This window comes from Palaemon carinicauda, chromosome 41, assembly GCF_036898095.1.
Source record: "Palaemon carinicauda isolate YSFRI2023 chromosome 41, ASM3689809v2, whole genome shotgun sequence".
In the NCBI taxonomy this organism is placed as follows: domain Eukaryota; kingdom Metazoa; phylum Arthropoda; class Malacostraca; order Decapoda; family Palaemonidae; genus Palaemon; species Palaemon carinicauda.
The window spans coordinates 13,424,163-13,438,436 of record NC_090765.1 but is presented as its reverse complement, the minus strand read 5'-3'; the positions used below and the strand labels follow the sequence as shown (position 1 = coordinate 13,438,436).

The 14,274-nt window shown below is 49.1% G+C and overlaps 1 protein-coding gene across 1 annotated transcript in view; it reads left to right on the top strand.

The window, feature by feature from the left end:
* The window catches only part of LOC137632203 (histone deacetylase 8-like), an 86,977-nt gene that overhangs the window by 3,165 nt on the left and 69,538 nt on the right, over window positions 1-14,274 (top strand). The window contains exon 2 of the mRNA XM_068364088.1: window positions 11,736-11,844. Within this exon, the coding sequence (XP_068220189.1) occupies window positions 11,752-11,844 (93 nt within the window). The 5' untranslated portion in view covers window positions 11,736-11,751. The remainder of the gene's footprint in view (window positions 1-11,735; window positions 11,845-14,274) is intronic.

Sequence of the window (14,274 nt, the reverse complement as noted above, 5' to 3'; positions counted from 1 at the left end):
GAACGGATGTTGCCGCTCCCTCCCATTATTGCCTTTTTTTACTTGCCATCAACTTTATAATGATTTTTTTTCTTTGCAAACTCTTTGTGTTTTCTTCTTTACCAACTTCATGTGTACCTGCCCTGGACCTGATGGCCACATCTGCAGTACCTTTATGTCCTCTGTAAAGACGGACCCACACCACTTGTGTCCGTCCTGTAGAGGCCAGCGGTGTGATCAGGACAACACCTGTCCTGAGTGCCAGGAGTGGTCTGCCTCCCAGTGGGAGAGGTCTGCGCATAGGTACAAGAAGTCTTAGAGGTTCTTCGCCTTCTTGGTCTTTCTCGAAGTCGAGAAAACCTCGGACTTCTTCCTTGACTGCCCCCCCCCACCCCACCGATCTCTTCCCGAAGCTCCTGCTCAATTGGTTTCCCAAGGGAACGGTCGAGTAGAGCGGCAGACTGTTTAACTTAAGGTCAACCTCGGCAATCGAGGGACAATACTGCTTCTCCTGGAGAAACAGTTTTTTCCCTACCCCTGGGGAGCGCCTGCTCTGTCTTTGAATTTTTGCAGGTCTGGCCATCGCTGGGTTTAGCTGGTTACCCGGTGAAGGAGGCATTGTTGGAGCTCTTCCATATGGGTGTTGATAGGAAGCGGATACCAACTACCTCGGAGGTGGATCAGTTACTGATAAGTGCAATTCCTGGTGACCCTAGAGTTTTTGCTGTTTTGTCTGCGAAACGGTTTTCCCCTTCACCTTCTTTCCACAGCGCCCCAGGTCTTCACGAGAGTGTTCGCCCTAGTGTCATTTTGGGCTCACAGAATCGGTATCCGTCTCTTCAGGTATCTGGACGACTGGCTGATTCCGGCTGACTCATTGACTACCCTTCTTTAGCCCCGAGACAGACTAATAGCGCTTTGCCGAGATATGGGGATTATGGTGAACCTCGAGAAGTCATTCCTGTTTCCTTCTCAAAAACTAGTATACCTAGGTATGATCATAGACACAGATCAGCAGTAAGTCTTCCCATCTGACGAAAGAGTACTGAGGCAGAGGAAGATAGCAGGACCCTTCCTTGGGCGAGAAGAACTTCCAGCCATGCGCTGGTTGTGTCTCATAGGTCACTTATCATCCCTGGCCCATCTGGTTCACAATGGCCGTCTAAGGATATGATCTTTCCTGTGGCGGCTCAAGTACAAGTGGAATCAAGCAAGCGATTCCCCCGACATCCTGATCCCGAGGTTGGCCAGGGCACCAGCTACACGTGGAATTACTACCACTAGAGAGTTATGGGGTCTTTTGACTGGCCAGACAGTACTGCATTGGATCCTTCTCTCTGGTTACGGTTCATTTTCCCTTTGCCTAAACACACACAGCGAATAGTCTGGCCTATTCTTTACTTATTGTCCTCTGTCCTCATACACCTGACAACACTCAGATTACCAAATAATTCTTCTTCACCCAAGGGGTTACTGCACTGTAATTGTTCAGTGGCTACTTTCCTCTTGGTAAGGGTAGAAGAGACACTTTAGTTATAGTCAGCAGCTCTTCTAGGAGAAGGACGTTCCAAAATCAAACCATTGTTCTCTTGTCCTGGGTAGTGCCATAACTTCTGTACCTTGGTGTTCCACTGTCTTGAGTTAGACTTCTCTTGCTTGAGGGTACACTCTGTCATGCTGTTCTGTCTTGTTTCTCTTCCTCTTGTTTTGTTTAAGATTTTATAGTTTATATAGGAGATATTTATTTTAATGTTACTCTTAAAAATTTTATTTTTCCTTGTTTCCTTTCCTCACTGAGCTATTTTCCCTGTTGGAGCCCCTGGGCTTATAGCATTCTGCTTTTCCAACTAGGGCTGTAGCTTGGCAAGTAATAATAATAATAATAACAGATGTACCTCAGGTGGTGAGTGGCAAACAAGAAGCCCTGCAAAGGGGTTGACCTTTTGCCCCCCCCCCATTGATGCTCTATTTAGATGCATCAAAAGAAGTTTGGGGGCCCACTTGCTGCACCATACCACCTCCAGTCTTTAGTCCGAATTAGAAAGGTTTAGCATATAAATCTCGGAGATGAGGGCAGCCTTCCAAGCCCTCCAACAGTTCCAGCAGTTCCTGGTGGGTCACTCCATGGTGTTGATGAGTGGCAACACCACAGTAGTGCTTACATTAACAAGGCAGTAACTTTTTGCAGCCCTTGTGCCATCTAGGAGTCGAGACACTCGGATGGACAGAAGACAACTCTGTGTCCCTGTTGGCTCTTCATTCTGGGCAAGAGGAGTGCGCTCGCAGACAATCTGAGCATAGTAATTTGGGTAATGGGCTCTGAGTGGTTTTTGAATCATCTAGTAGCCAACAAAATCCTGACTTTGTGAGGTTCCCCGACTGTGGACTTGTTTGTGACGGCCTTGAAATTCGTTGGAGTTGTCTATCCTTATAAGGAGTCTCCAATGTACCTGTCCTGAGCCGGAGGTTAGACTGCCTACGTGGAACATGGTTAACTTACTGCGATCTCGGAAAGGAGTACCCTGGGTGCTGCTGTGTTAGACATCAGTTCTTCATCTTGCACTTTTGACGACCTTCCTGCTTGCCCTGACCTCGGGCAGAAGAATTCCATAGTTAGGGACAGGTATACTCGACTTCATTCCTAAGTGTATCTCCAGACCTAAAAATCTGGCAGCAACGGATTCCAGGTTTGAACCCTTCTGGATTAGGAGTCTTCGTAGTGTAACTAATGATCCAGATCAACTGCTACTTGGTCCAGTGAGGAGCTTGAGATGCTACCTCAAGAGGACTGCAGTAGCTCACCCCCGGGTGGGAGCACTCTTCGTCAGCATGGGGCAGGTCAAGAGAAGTGTCACCAAGAACATGATCTCTGCATGGATTTGCAAGGTCATAGACCTGGCATTCAATCCTGATCCTTCTCCTCAGACGAGGAGACCTAGAGGTCATGACGTTCGGGGCATAAGTACGTTCCCAGCATTCAAGAAGAACTACCCTGTGACACAGGTCCTACAAGCGGGTGTGTGGAAGCATCGAATGACCTTCGCTTCCCACTACCTGCAAGACATGACCCACAGAAACTTGTAGACATTCTCTATTGCCCTTAAGGTGGCTACACAACAAATGGTTTAAACACCTCAGGGTCCTTGATTGACAAGTAGCAGATGGTGGAGGACAGAGGTTACCTGGGATTAAATCTGGGATGATTGAAAAGAAGGACTGGCTCTTTCTTTCTTTCATCTTCTTATCTCTTTGGGGAACAGCCCCTATGGTACTCTGCAAGTTTGCCTCCTCTGTCTGCAGGTAAAACCATTTCCCTTGTGTGACCTGGTCGCATCTCCATACCCCCAGGCAAGGTGGGATTGGGTAACATCTATGGTTGTTTCAATGATTCCTATATTTCTGAGAAATCTTACCTAGATTAGTCATACTGCTAGTATCTCACAAGCACACTGATTGCTCAGGCTGCTAAATTGTGCAATTGCAAGGTATCAGGATTTTCCCACTTATCCCCTTATACATACGTAGCATGAAGGGAGAAAAACCAATTTTCAAAAGCCAGCCAGTTGGTTAGGACTTGAACCCACCTTATGGGTGAGTCTTTCCTAATAAAGAGGGAAAGAATTTGTATTTAGTGAAGGAACAAATGACAAATTTAAAATAATTTGTATTTTTCCTTACGATACAAACCTTGAGCTCTTTATACAAATTTGGCCTGCCATCACCTATCCCCCCGGTAAATCCTGCCTGCAAGCAAAAGTAACGATAGAACATGTGTGTGTGAGCAGGGTAGCCATTACTAGCCCTCTACCTCCCCTCCCACTAACTAGCGGTAGGGTAGTTACACCTCGCTAAAAGTCCTATAGCTAGTCTTCCAGCTTTTCTGAAAGTATATTCCATAATTAAATGCTCAAGGTTTTCATTGTTAGAAAAAATAGAAATTACTTTTAATTTGTCATTTCATCTAATAAATTCTATTTGATCCGTAACTGGAATACAAACCTCGCTTTTTAATAGGGGTATTACTTTCGGCGTAGCTGAAATGACGAGCCATTAATTTTTAACGAGGGTTTACTACCCACACCGCTAGTTAGCGGGGGTAGGGGAGGGTAACTTGCTCCCCCCCTCTCAAACTCCTGTGCTTGAGCTCGCTTTGCTCTCGGCTCGGATGGTAGTCGGACGTGTCCGCTCTCATCCTCGCCGCATTTGGGAGCCATTTAATGCTTTTTTGCTTTTTCTTTTCTAGTTTTGTGTGTGAAGTTGGCCTCTGCGAATATGCGCACCTGCCCTGGGTTTCCCGACCGCCCCTGTGGAACATTCATGTCGGCGGTCGAGACCGATCCTCACGCCCTTTGCCCTTCCTGTAGGGGCCAACGGTGTGAGAGCGATAACAGGTGTAGGGAGTGGTCTACCTCCCAGTGGGAGAGGTTTTCGCGACGACGGAAGAAGTCCAAACGGGATATTTCTCCTTCGAAGTTTTCTTTGAAAGGAGAGAAACCCAAGGCCTCTTCTTCCGTTGCTCAAACCTCCTCCGAAGCTCCCACTCGATCGGTCTCTTTCGAGAGACCGTCGAGTGGTAGCGTAGACCGATGTACTGTTTACCAAACTCGGGGCTCGAGAGATGACGTTGCTTACCCTAGCGAAGCAGCTCCACCTTTCCCCCGGGGAAGGATATGTCACTAATCCCCCTTTTTCAGCTTTGGTCCTCCTTGGGGCTTGAGGGTTCGCCCTCCAAGGAGGTTTTACTTGACTGCATCCGATTCAACATCTTCGGTTCAACATCTTCGTTGCAATTCCCCGCAGAGGAGCCTCAACATCGATCACCGATCACTGTTCCTGCATTGGTCCTGGACCTTTCTGCTGATCGTTTTCGATCTACTTTGGTGAAAGGTCGTCCTTTTAAAGGACACGCCGACCTTCCACCCGACAGACCTGCCGACCTGCCACCCGACAGACCTGCCGACCTGCCGTCACCGTTCTTATATAAGCCTAGTAAGGTTTCATCTGAACGCGCTAAGGTGCGCCAACCAGATTCACGCTATGCACCAACAAAACCTGACGAGCGCACTATAGTAGCTCGTCAGGCCCCGTCAACAAACCCTAACACAGGGCATCAAGGGCGTATGCGCCAACAAAGCACATACGTCCCAACAGGAGCCCAGTTCTTCTACGCGCTATGCACGCACTTTTGCACATACGTGCCCACGTTCTCCTGCGCGCCAGGCCTTGCCTGAGCCTAAGCATACGCGCCCACGCCCAGCTGCGCGCCAACCGTCACCTCCGCGCTGTCAACCTCCTGCGCGCCAGCCCTCTCCCATGCGCCAGCGCTCTCCTACATGCCAGCGCTCTCCTGCACGCCAGTGCTCTCCTACTCGCCAGCGATCTCCTGCGCGCGAGCGTTCTCTCACGCGCCAGCGCTTTGCCCAGCAGTTATTTCTCCTGAGCACCCACGATCTACTGATCTGGGCGCTACTGGGAAGTCAATTAGATTGACCTCTCCCACGTTTCAGCTCTCACCATCGCGCCAACGCTCTCCATCGCCCGCACGCATCCGCGAGGATACGCGCGCACTCGCCCATCGTCTCCTACGGAATCGTGCCCACATTCTGACGCGCGGCCACGAGCAGCACAGACTTCAACTGCGCGCCCGCATGCTAGGGGTCTTTCTCCTGCGCGTGCACTCCCTATGACTAGTACAGGCATGCGCGAACTCTCGCCCGCCCGTGTACTCAACGCCTTGATCCTGCGCGTCCGCTCGCGCACGAATACTCTCCCCCGCGCCAACAGTCTCCCGCACGCGCTCCTGTGCGCCCACAGTCTCCCGCACACGCTCCTGTCCGCCATCAGTCTCCCGCGCGCCCACACGCACGCCTGCAGTCTCCTGCGCGGCGGGCGCGCGACTCCCAGTATTCTCCCTCGCGCGAGCACCATTATTCTCCCTTGCGCGAACGTCAATATCCTCGTCTCCTACGGAATCGCGCCCACATTCTGACGCACGGCCACGAGCAGCACAGACTTCAACTGCGCGCCCGCGTGCTAGGGGTCTTTCTCCTGCGCGCGCAAGCCCTATGACTAGTACAGGCACGCGCGAACTCTCGCCCGCCCGTGTACTCAACGCCTTGATCCTGCGCGTTCACTCGCGCACGAATACTCTCCCCCGCGCCAACAGTCTCCCACACGTGCTCCTGTGCGCCATCAGTCTCCCGCGCGCCCACACGCACGCCTGCAGTCTTCCGCGCGGCAGGCGCGCGACTCCCAGTATTCTTCCTCGCGCGAGCACCATTATTCTCCCTCGCACGAACGTCAATATCCTCCCGCGCGCGAGACCGCTGAACTACGAACGGCAAGGGGGCCATCGCCTCATTCCCCTCCCCGCAAGTGCATATCAGTGCGCATTGTGGGAGAAAGGAAACATCTAGAGGGGTCCAGGATCCCAAAGCCTTTTCAGGCGAACCCACCAATGATGAGAACTCCTCCTTCAATTCCTGTCCCTTCAAGGGATATGGCCAACAGCCCTGGTTTGGTGCACTAATTAGAGCCGTAACGCAAGCGTTCAAGTCTGTCTTCTCTGAATTGGGGCACAGATCCTTGGCTGCTTCTACCCCTTTGAAGAGTAAAAGAGGAGTTCCGGACGAGGTAACTTCTCCAAGGGCAAAACTGACTCCACGCAAGCCTTTATAGGCAGGTTCCTTCTCTCCCCCAGACTGTCTCTCTTTCCCCTTCGGACGAAGATTTCCCGTCCTCAGGGGAATCACGCGAGGAGAGATTTTTCCCCATCGCACCAATGAGGGAAACCTCTCCTCAGACAGAGATGTCTTCCCAGGAAGGAATCTAAGGACTCTAAAACATTACCGAAGTCCTCTACTAGGACTAGGATGGAGCCAGCTAGCCACTCGGAGAATGTCCGCGACTCTCCCCAAGAAGAGCCTTTGGGGACAGGAGACTTTGCTGCAAGTCCTACATCAGGAGGAGACCAGCAAGAGTCAGAACATGCGTTTTTGGCAAGTTCTGACTCTAATGAGGGCTCTCAATGGTTTTTCCAACCCAGAGATCCCTCCTCGAGAGGGCAAGGACACGGTCCAAGACCGTGTTTTTGGTACTCAGAAACCCTCCAAGACCAGTGCAGCACTGCCCTGGTCTCAGGGGGTTAAGAGTACCAGGGACAAGATCTCTCTACAGCTCTCCGAGATGTCCTCCTCCAACCGTTCCAGTGCCACCAACAAGCTCCTTCCACCTCCTCGCGTACAGCAGAGGAGGTACTTTGAGATCCTTAAGGAGCCTTGTTTAGCTCTTCCTCTTCACCACTCGCTGGAAGAGCTTACAAGGGGAGTCCCTCTTGAGAGACTCCAACCGCCAGGTCTCATTCTCGGCAACCGAGATCCTTAACCAGGAGAAAGTTGCGAAGTGTGCTATGCAAGCCACTTCGTGGCTCGACATCTGGTTGGGGACCTTAGGTATCCTGATATGTTCTGAGGAATTTTACGAAGAACGTACCAGGAAAGCTATGGAGACTTTTCTTCCCTCAGGTACTCGCACGATCAAGTTTCTGGCCCACCAAGTCTTGAACTTGTGGGTAAATACCATTCTGAAACGTCGGGATGCTGTAGCTGAGAGATTCCATCAGAAGGTCCCTAGCACCGAGATCAATAGGCTCAGACATTCTTCTCTAGAAGAATCCATCTTGTTTGAGCCTAAGGATGTGGCACATGCTGCTGAGAGGTGGAGGAAGTCTCATCAAGACTCCCTCCCTCATAGGGCTTTAACATCTAAGCCCTATAAGCCTCCAACACCACAGCAGTCCCGTCCAGTCAAGCCCGCTAAAATGACGACAGCAGCGAAGACCGTGGTGTCTTTCCTGTCAAAGGAAGGAAAGACAAAAATTCCTCCAGGGGAGGCAAGAATCCTAGAGGAAGTAGCCGAGGCCGCAAACGCTAGGATAGGCAATCCCCCTGCATGTCCACCAGTGGGGGGATGCCTACAAAGTTGCTCAAACAGGTGGAAGCAACTTGGGGCCAATTCCTGGACAATCTCAGTGATCAGTCTAGGATATCGCGTCCCATTCATAACATCTTTACCTCCCCTGACGACGAATCCAGTGTCATTGAGCTCCCTGGCCATGGGATCGGCAAGGGGGCAAGCCCTTCGGGCAGAAGTCCAGACCCTGTTGAAGAAGGGCGCTCTCCAAGAGGTCCTCGACGAATCTCCAGGCTTCTTTAGTCGACTCTTTCTTGTAAAGAAGGCGTCTGGAGGGTGGAGACCAGTCATCGACCTCTCAGCTCTGAACAAGTTTGTCAAACAAACTCCGTTCAGCATGGAGACGGCGGACACGGTCAGACTAGCAGTAAGACCGCAAGACTTCATGTGCACACTTGACCTAAAGGACGTGTACTTCCAAATTCCCAGTCCATCCGTCTTCAAGGAAGTACTTAAGATTCAGCCTAGACAACAGAAAGTACCTGTTCAAGGTGCTGTGCTTCGGTCTCTCCACAGCACCACAAGTTTTCACCAGAGTATTCACCCTAAAATCATCTTGGGCACACAGGATTGGCATCCATCTCCTCCGTTATCTGGATGGCTGGTTAATCCTAGCAGACTCGGTGTCATCCCTTCTTCAATACCGAGACAAACTTCTGAGACTTTGCCAAGGTCTGAGGATCATGGTAAATCTCGAGAAGTCCTCACTGCTTCCCACTCTAAGACTGGTATACCTAGGCATGATTGTAGACACCAATATCCACAAAGCCTTCCCGTCAGACGACAGGATAGCAAGGCTGAGGAAGGTCGCAAGATCTTTTCTCAGACGAGAAGAATTTCTAGCCCAATTGTGGTTACGTCTCCTAGGTCAACTTTCATCGCTGGCCCGTCTAGTTCCCAACGGTCGCCTCAGGATGAGATCCCTCCAGTGTCGACTCAAGTCCCGGTGGAATCAAGGGTACGATTCCCCGGACATCCAGATCCCCATGGGACCTGCGGAACGGACGGATCTCCAGTGGTGGGTGGCAGACGAGAACCTACGAAAAGGAGTGGATCTTCTCGTCCTCCCCCCGGTTTTGATGCTATTTTCGGACGCTTCAAAAACAGGGTGGGGGCCCCACGTGCTGTACCACACGGCCTCAGGCCTCTGGTCAGAGTCAGAAAAGTACCTCCATATAAATGTCCTAGAGCTGAAGGTTGTCTTTCTGGCCCTTCAACAGTTTCAACAGTACCTGGCAAGTCACTCTGTGGTGGTGATGAGCGACAACACCACAGTAGTGGCCTACATCAACAAACAAGAAGGTACTTTTTTGCAGTAACTATCCCATCTAGCAGTAGAGATACTGAGATGGGCCAAAGTCCACTCTATAACACTATCGGCACGCTTCATTCCGGGTAAAAGGAATGTGCTCGCCGACAATCTGAGCACAGCATCTCAGATAGTGAGTATCGAGTGGTCTTTGGATCATCTAGTAGCCAACAAAGTCCTGACTTTGTGGGGTTCTCCGACTGTGGATCTTTTTGCAACGGCCCTGAACTTCAGGCTCCCGCTGTACTGTTCCCCAGTCCCAGACCCCAAGGCTCTCTGGCAAGATGCTTTCCAACAACGGTGGGACAACATCAACGTATACGCCTTTCCCCCGTTCTGTCTGATGAGGAGGGTACTCAACAAGACCAGGACATAGGTCAATCTTTCAATGACCCTCATAGCTCTGCTATGGCATCACGCGGAATGGTTCCCGGACCTTCTGCAACTCCTAATGGAGCTACCAAGAGAACTCCCTCCACAACACAATCTACTCAAACAACTACATGCCAACATCTTCCACAAAGCCGTAGGTTCACTATGACTTCACGCCTGGAGACTATCCAGCATCTCTCTGAGAGAGGATTTTCACAACAAATTGCTGTCAGGATGTCTGGACACCAGCGAAAGTCTTCGGCAGCAGTCTACCAGGCAAAGTGGAAAGTCTTCTTTGGTTGGTGTCGTGGAAGGGGTATCTCTCCACTCGATGCCACTATTCCAACAATAGCGAAGTTCCTCGTGTATTTGCGGGAAGAAATGCATTTTTCATTCTCGGCAGTGAAAGGCTATCGTTCAGCCTTAAGTCTAGCCTTCAGGCTGAAAGGAATGGACATTTCTTCATCGCTAGAACTTTCCCTACTCGTACGTAGTTATGAACTTACCTGCCCTCAGTCTGAAGTGAGACCTCCCCCATGGAACGTGGTTCGAGTTCTCAGGTCTCTCAAGAGACCTCCCTATGAATCATTACGCCAGGCATCAGATCGCCACATAACTTGGAAGACGGTATTCCTGCTAGCTTTGGCCTCGGCCAAGCGAGTCAGCAAACTTCATGGTCTCTTGTATGATATCGCCCATTCAAGGGGATGGGGTGGAGGTAACGTTCAGCTTCGTCCCAGAGTTTATTGCTAAGACTCAGAATCCCGGAGTGGCGGATCCTCGATTCGACTCCTTCCGGATTTCTAGTCTCCGTATTGTAACAGATGACCCAGACCATCTCTTACTATGCCCAGTAAGGAGCTTCAGGCTGTACCTCAAAAGAACAGCTGCAGCGTGTCCTCATGTACCGGCTCTATTCGTGAGCACAGGAAGGACTAAGAGGAGGTCACCAAGAACACCATCTCTGCATGGATTCGTAGGGTCATTGACCTGGCCTTGAATCCAGACCCTCCTCCATCACGTCGCCCTAGAGCACATGATGTCAGGGGCATAGCTACGTCACTGGCCTTCAAAAGAAATTTTTCAGTGACGCAGGTTCTTCAAGCTGGGGTGTGGAAACGTCAAACAACATTCACATCCCACTACCTGCAAGACGTGACCTACAGGAGACTCAATATGTTCGCTATCGGCCCTGTGGTGGCTGCACAACAGCTGATTCAAAACCTCAAGCTCCTTATTGGACAAGTAGCAGAAGGTTGAGGGCATTGTTACCCTGTTTTAGACTGCATGAATGAATAGGTTTGACTGGCCCTTATTCTTTTCTTCATCGTCACCTCTCTTGGGGAAAGTAGCATCCTGGGTTCTCTGCATAGCTGACCTCAAACCACTGCAGGTAAACCATGCTCTCTTGTGTTCCTAGTATTAAGATTAATACCATTACGTCCCCATACCCTAACGAGGTGGTATTGGGAGAGTCCTAGTCTACAAGTTTCCATCTAAAGAACTTCAGAACAACTTCCTAGGACGAGTCACACTTCTTCATACCTTCACACACAGCTTGCATAGGCCGCAGTCCTTGCGTAGCAAGGTTCTAGTGAGGTGCAGGGACTCCTTATTTCTTGGGTGCTTACACACTCAAATAACGAGCCCCTGGGCAAAGCCAAAAGCTAGACTGGCTGGGATGTCCACCCATCCTAATGGGTGAGTCACCCCTATTAAATAGCGTGGTTTGTATTCCAGTTACGGAACAAATGACAAATTCGTAGATAATTTGTATTTTTCCTAACTATACAAACCTTAGCTATTTAACCAAACTTGCCTGCCAGCCCTATCCCCCTTGAAGTCCTACCTCCAAGCAAAGTGAGCTCAAGCACAGGTGTGTGAGAGGGGGGTGGGTAGCAAGCTACCCTCCCCTACCCCCGCTAACTAGCGGTGTGGGTAGTAAACCTTCGTTAAAAATTAATGGCTTGTCATTTCAGCTACGCCGAAAGTAATACCCCTATTAAATAGCAAAGGTTTGTATAGTTAGGAAAAATACAAATTATCTACGAATTTGTCATTTTACTGCAATTAAATGGACTTATAGTATTTCTTTTAATGACAGAGTGGCTGTAGCTGAGATGATGGCTGCAAAAGATCCCCCACCAGTACTATATATTGCAGATCCAAAGCTTTTGAGGTGTTGTGATGCAGTGCCAATAATTCGTCATAGGGTGAGTATCATTAAAGTTCAATAATCCTACATGAAAACAAACCTTCATCCTTTAACAGGAGTATGTTTTCTGCAAAACTGGAAACTTGGCTGTAGAAATTTATAATGAGGTGTCTTAGTTACTGCCGGTGGGGGGAAATCCCTGCCTCCTGCCAGCTCATTTAGTAGCCCCTTTGATTTCAGCTGCCAATTAGTACGGACGTACTTTGCTTTCTGTGTGACAAACATGTCTCGATCTGGGTATTGGGGTAAATCGAAAGATGTCCATTCTCTCGCTCAAACAGAGGTTTGTTTACCTTGTAATGAACATCGACACAATTTTCAGAAAAAATTTCCGTTCACAGGATTTCCTAACACATCTGCGGAAGGTAACGCTTCACTTCCTTTGTTATCCTCAATTGCATGTCAGTGGCAAAATTTGTTAGGTCACCATGCAAGTTCCCAACAGACATCTCAGGATGCGTTCCATTCAGTGGCAACGGAAGGGTTATTGGTCTCAGAATCTCAATTCTCCTAAGAAACCAGTTTTGATAGGGGAAGAACAGAGAAGGGAAATTGAGTGGTGGCTAGAGAAAGCCAATCTCCTCAGAGGTTCAACCCTTCTTTCCTCTCCTCCGGAGTTAAAACTACATGGATGCATCAGGTTACTTGGTAGTGTTGGTTAGCGACACCACCGTAGTGGCATGCTGTACATCAACAAACAGGAAGGTACCATTTCATGGCCTCTTAGCCAGCCGGTGGTGGAAATATTAGAATGGGCAGAAATCAATGTGATGAGTCTATCGGCCTTCTTTAATCTGGGAAAAAGAAACATCCTAGCAAACAACCCGAGCAGGAAGATGCAAATAGTTGGATCCGAGTGGTCTTTGCATCCTCGGATAGCGAACAAGATAATAGCTTTGTGGGGTTCGGTGACTCTAGAACTATTTGTGTCTTCCCTTAATCGGAAACTCCCTATTTACTGCTCACTTGTCTTGGATCTGTAAGAGTCATTTAAGGATGCATTTCAACATCCTTGGAACAACCTCGATGTTTACGCTTTTCTGCCCTTTGGCCTAATAAGGAGTGTACTCACTAGGTAAACTGCTAACCTCAGACTGACGCTTGTTGCCCCAAAGTGTTTGCATATAGAGTGGTACCAGTACCTTCTGCTGCTGCTCACAGAGACTTGAAAGAATTGCCTCCCCTTCCTGACTTACTGTGCCAAACCTATGCTTAAAGCTATCACAATGCAGTGAGGTCACTGAGTCTTCAAGCCTGGAGGTTATCCAGCAACTCTTCTCACAGAGAGGATTGTTACAGGTTGCAAAACAGATGTCTGGATACCTCAGGAGACCCTCAGCCACAGTGTATCAGGTAAGTTGGTAATCTTCTGGGGCTGTTGTTGTATAAGGGGTGTGTCTCCTCTCAGACCCACTATTCCCCTGACAGCTAAATTTTTGCTCCACCTCTTGGAGGGAAAACTATTCACAGCCTTGAGCCAGGTCTTTAGGCTGAAAGGAGTTAATGTTTCCTCCTGAATAGAATTGTCCATGTTCAAATGAAGCTTGGAAGAGTTTGCTAGAAGGACCTCTATACGAACCGTTGAGGTCCAGTTTGGACAGAGTCCTCAAGTTGAAACCGGTCTTGTTTGCGCTCACCTCTGCCATGAGGGTAAGTGAGCTGCACAGTCTCTCTTCAGGTATTGCTCATTCAAGGAGATTAGGGCAAGGCTCGTTCTCTTTCATCGCTGAATTCTTTGCAAAGGCTCAGAATCTATTGGTTTCTGATCTTAGGTTTTCTTCTTTTCAGATCTCTAGTTTTAAAGAGGTAACTGATGATCCTGATTAAATACTGTGAGGGTGCTAAGGGACTATCTCAAGCGAACAACGACAGCTCATCCCCACACAGAGCACCTCTTCGTAAAAACAGGAAGATTAAAGAAGTTGACAGAATGCGATCTTGTTTGGGATCAGGGAAGTCATCTTTTGTTCATTTACTCCCTCATCAACTACAATTGGAAGGGGGAAGCGTATCATAGCGTATGACGTTAAGGGTATGGGTAGAACCCTCCCGTTCAGAAAGAATCTCTCTGTGGTGCAAGTACTACTGGAAGGTGTCTGGAAACGTCAAACGACTTTCATAGCCCACTGATTGCAAGACTTGACTCAAAGATCCCCGGATATGTTCAAATTAGGATTTTGTTATAGCCTCACAAATGGTATAGCTACCTTAGCTCCAAATCGAGGAAAGAGGTTACGTGTTAGTCTGGGATGAATGTAAAAATAACTAGCATTTTCTTTTCTTCACCTTCCCCTTTCTTGCGGCACAACATCCATTAGCTTGTTAACTGGATCTGATCTGTGGACAGGTAAACGCTATTTCACTGTGCAGTTATTTCAAATATGATTCTAGAGGTGTCATCCTCACACTCCTTGCGAGGGAAGATGTA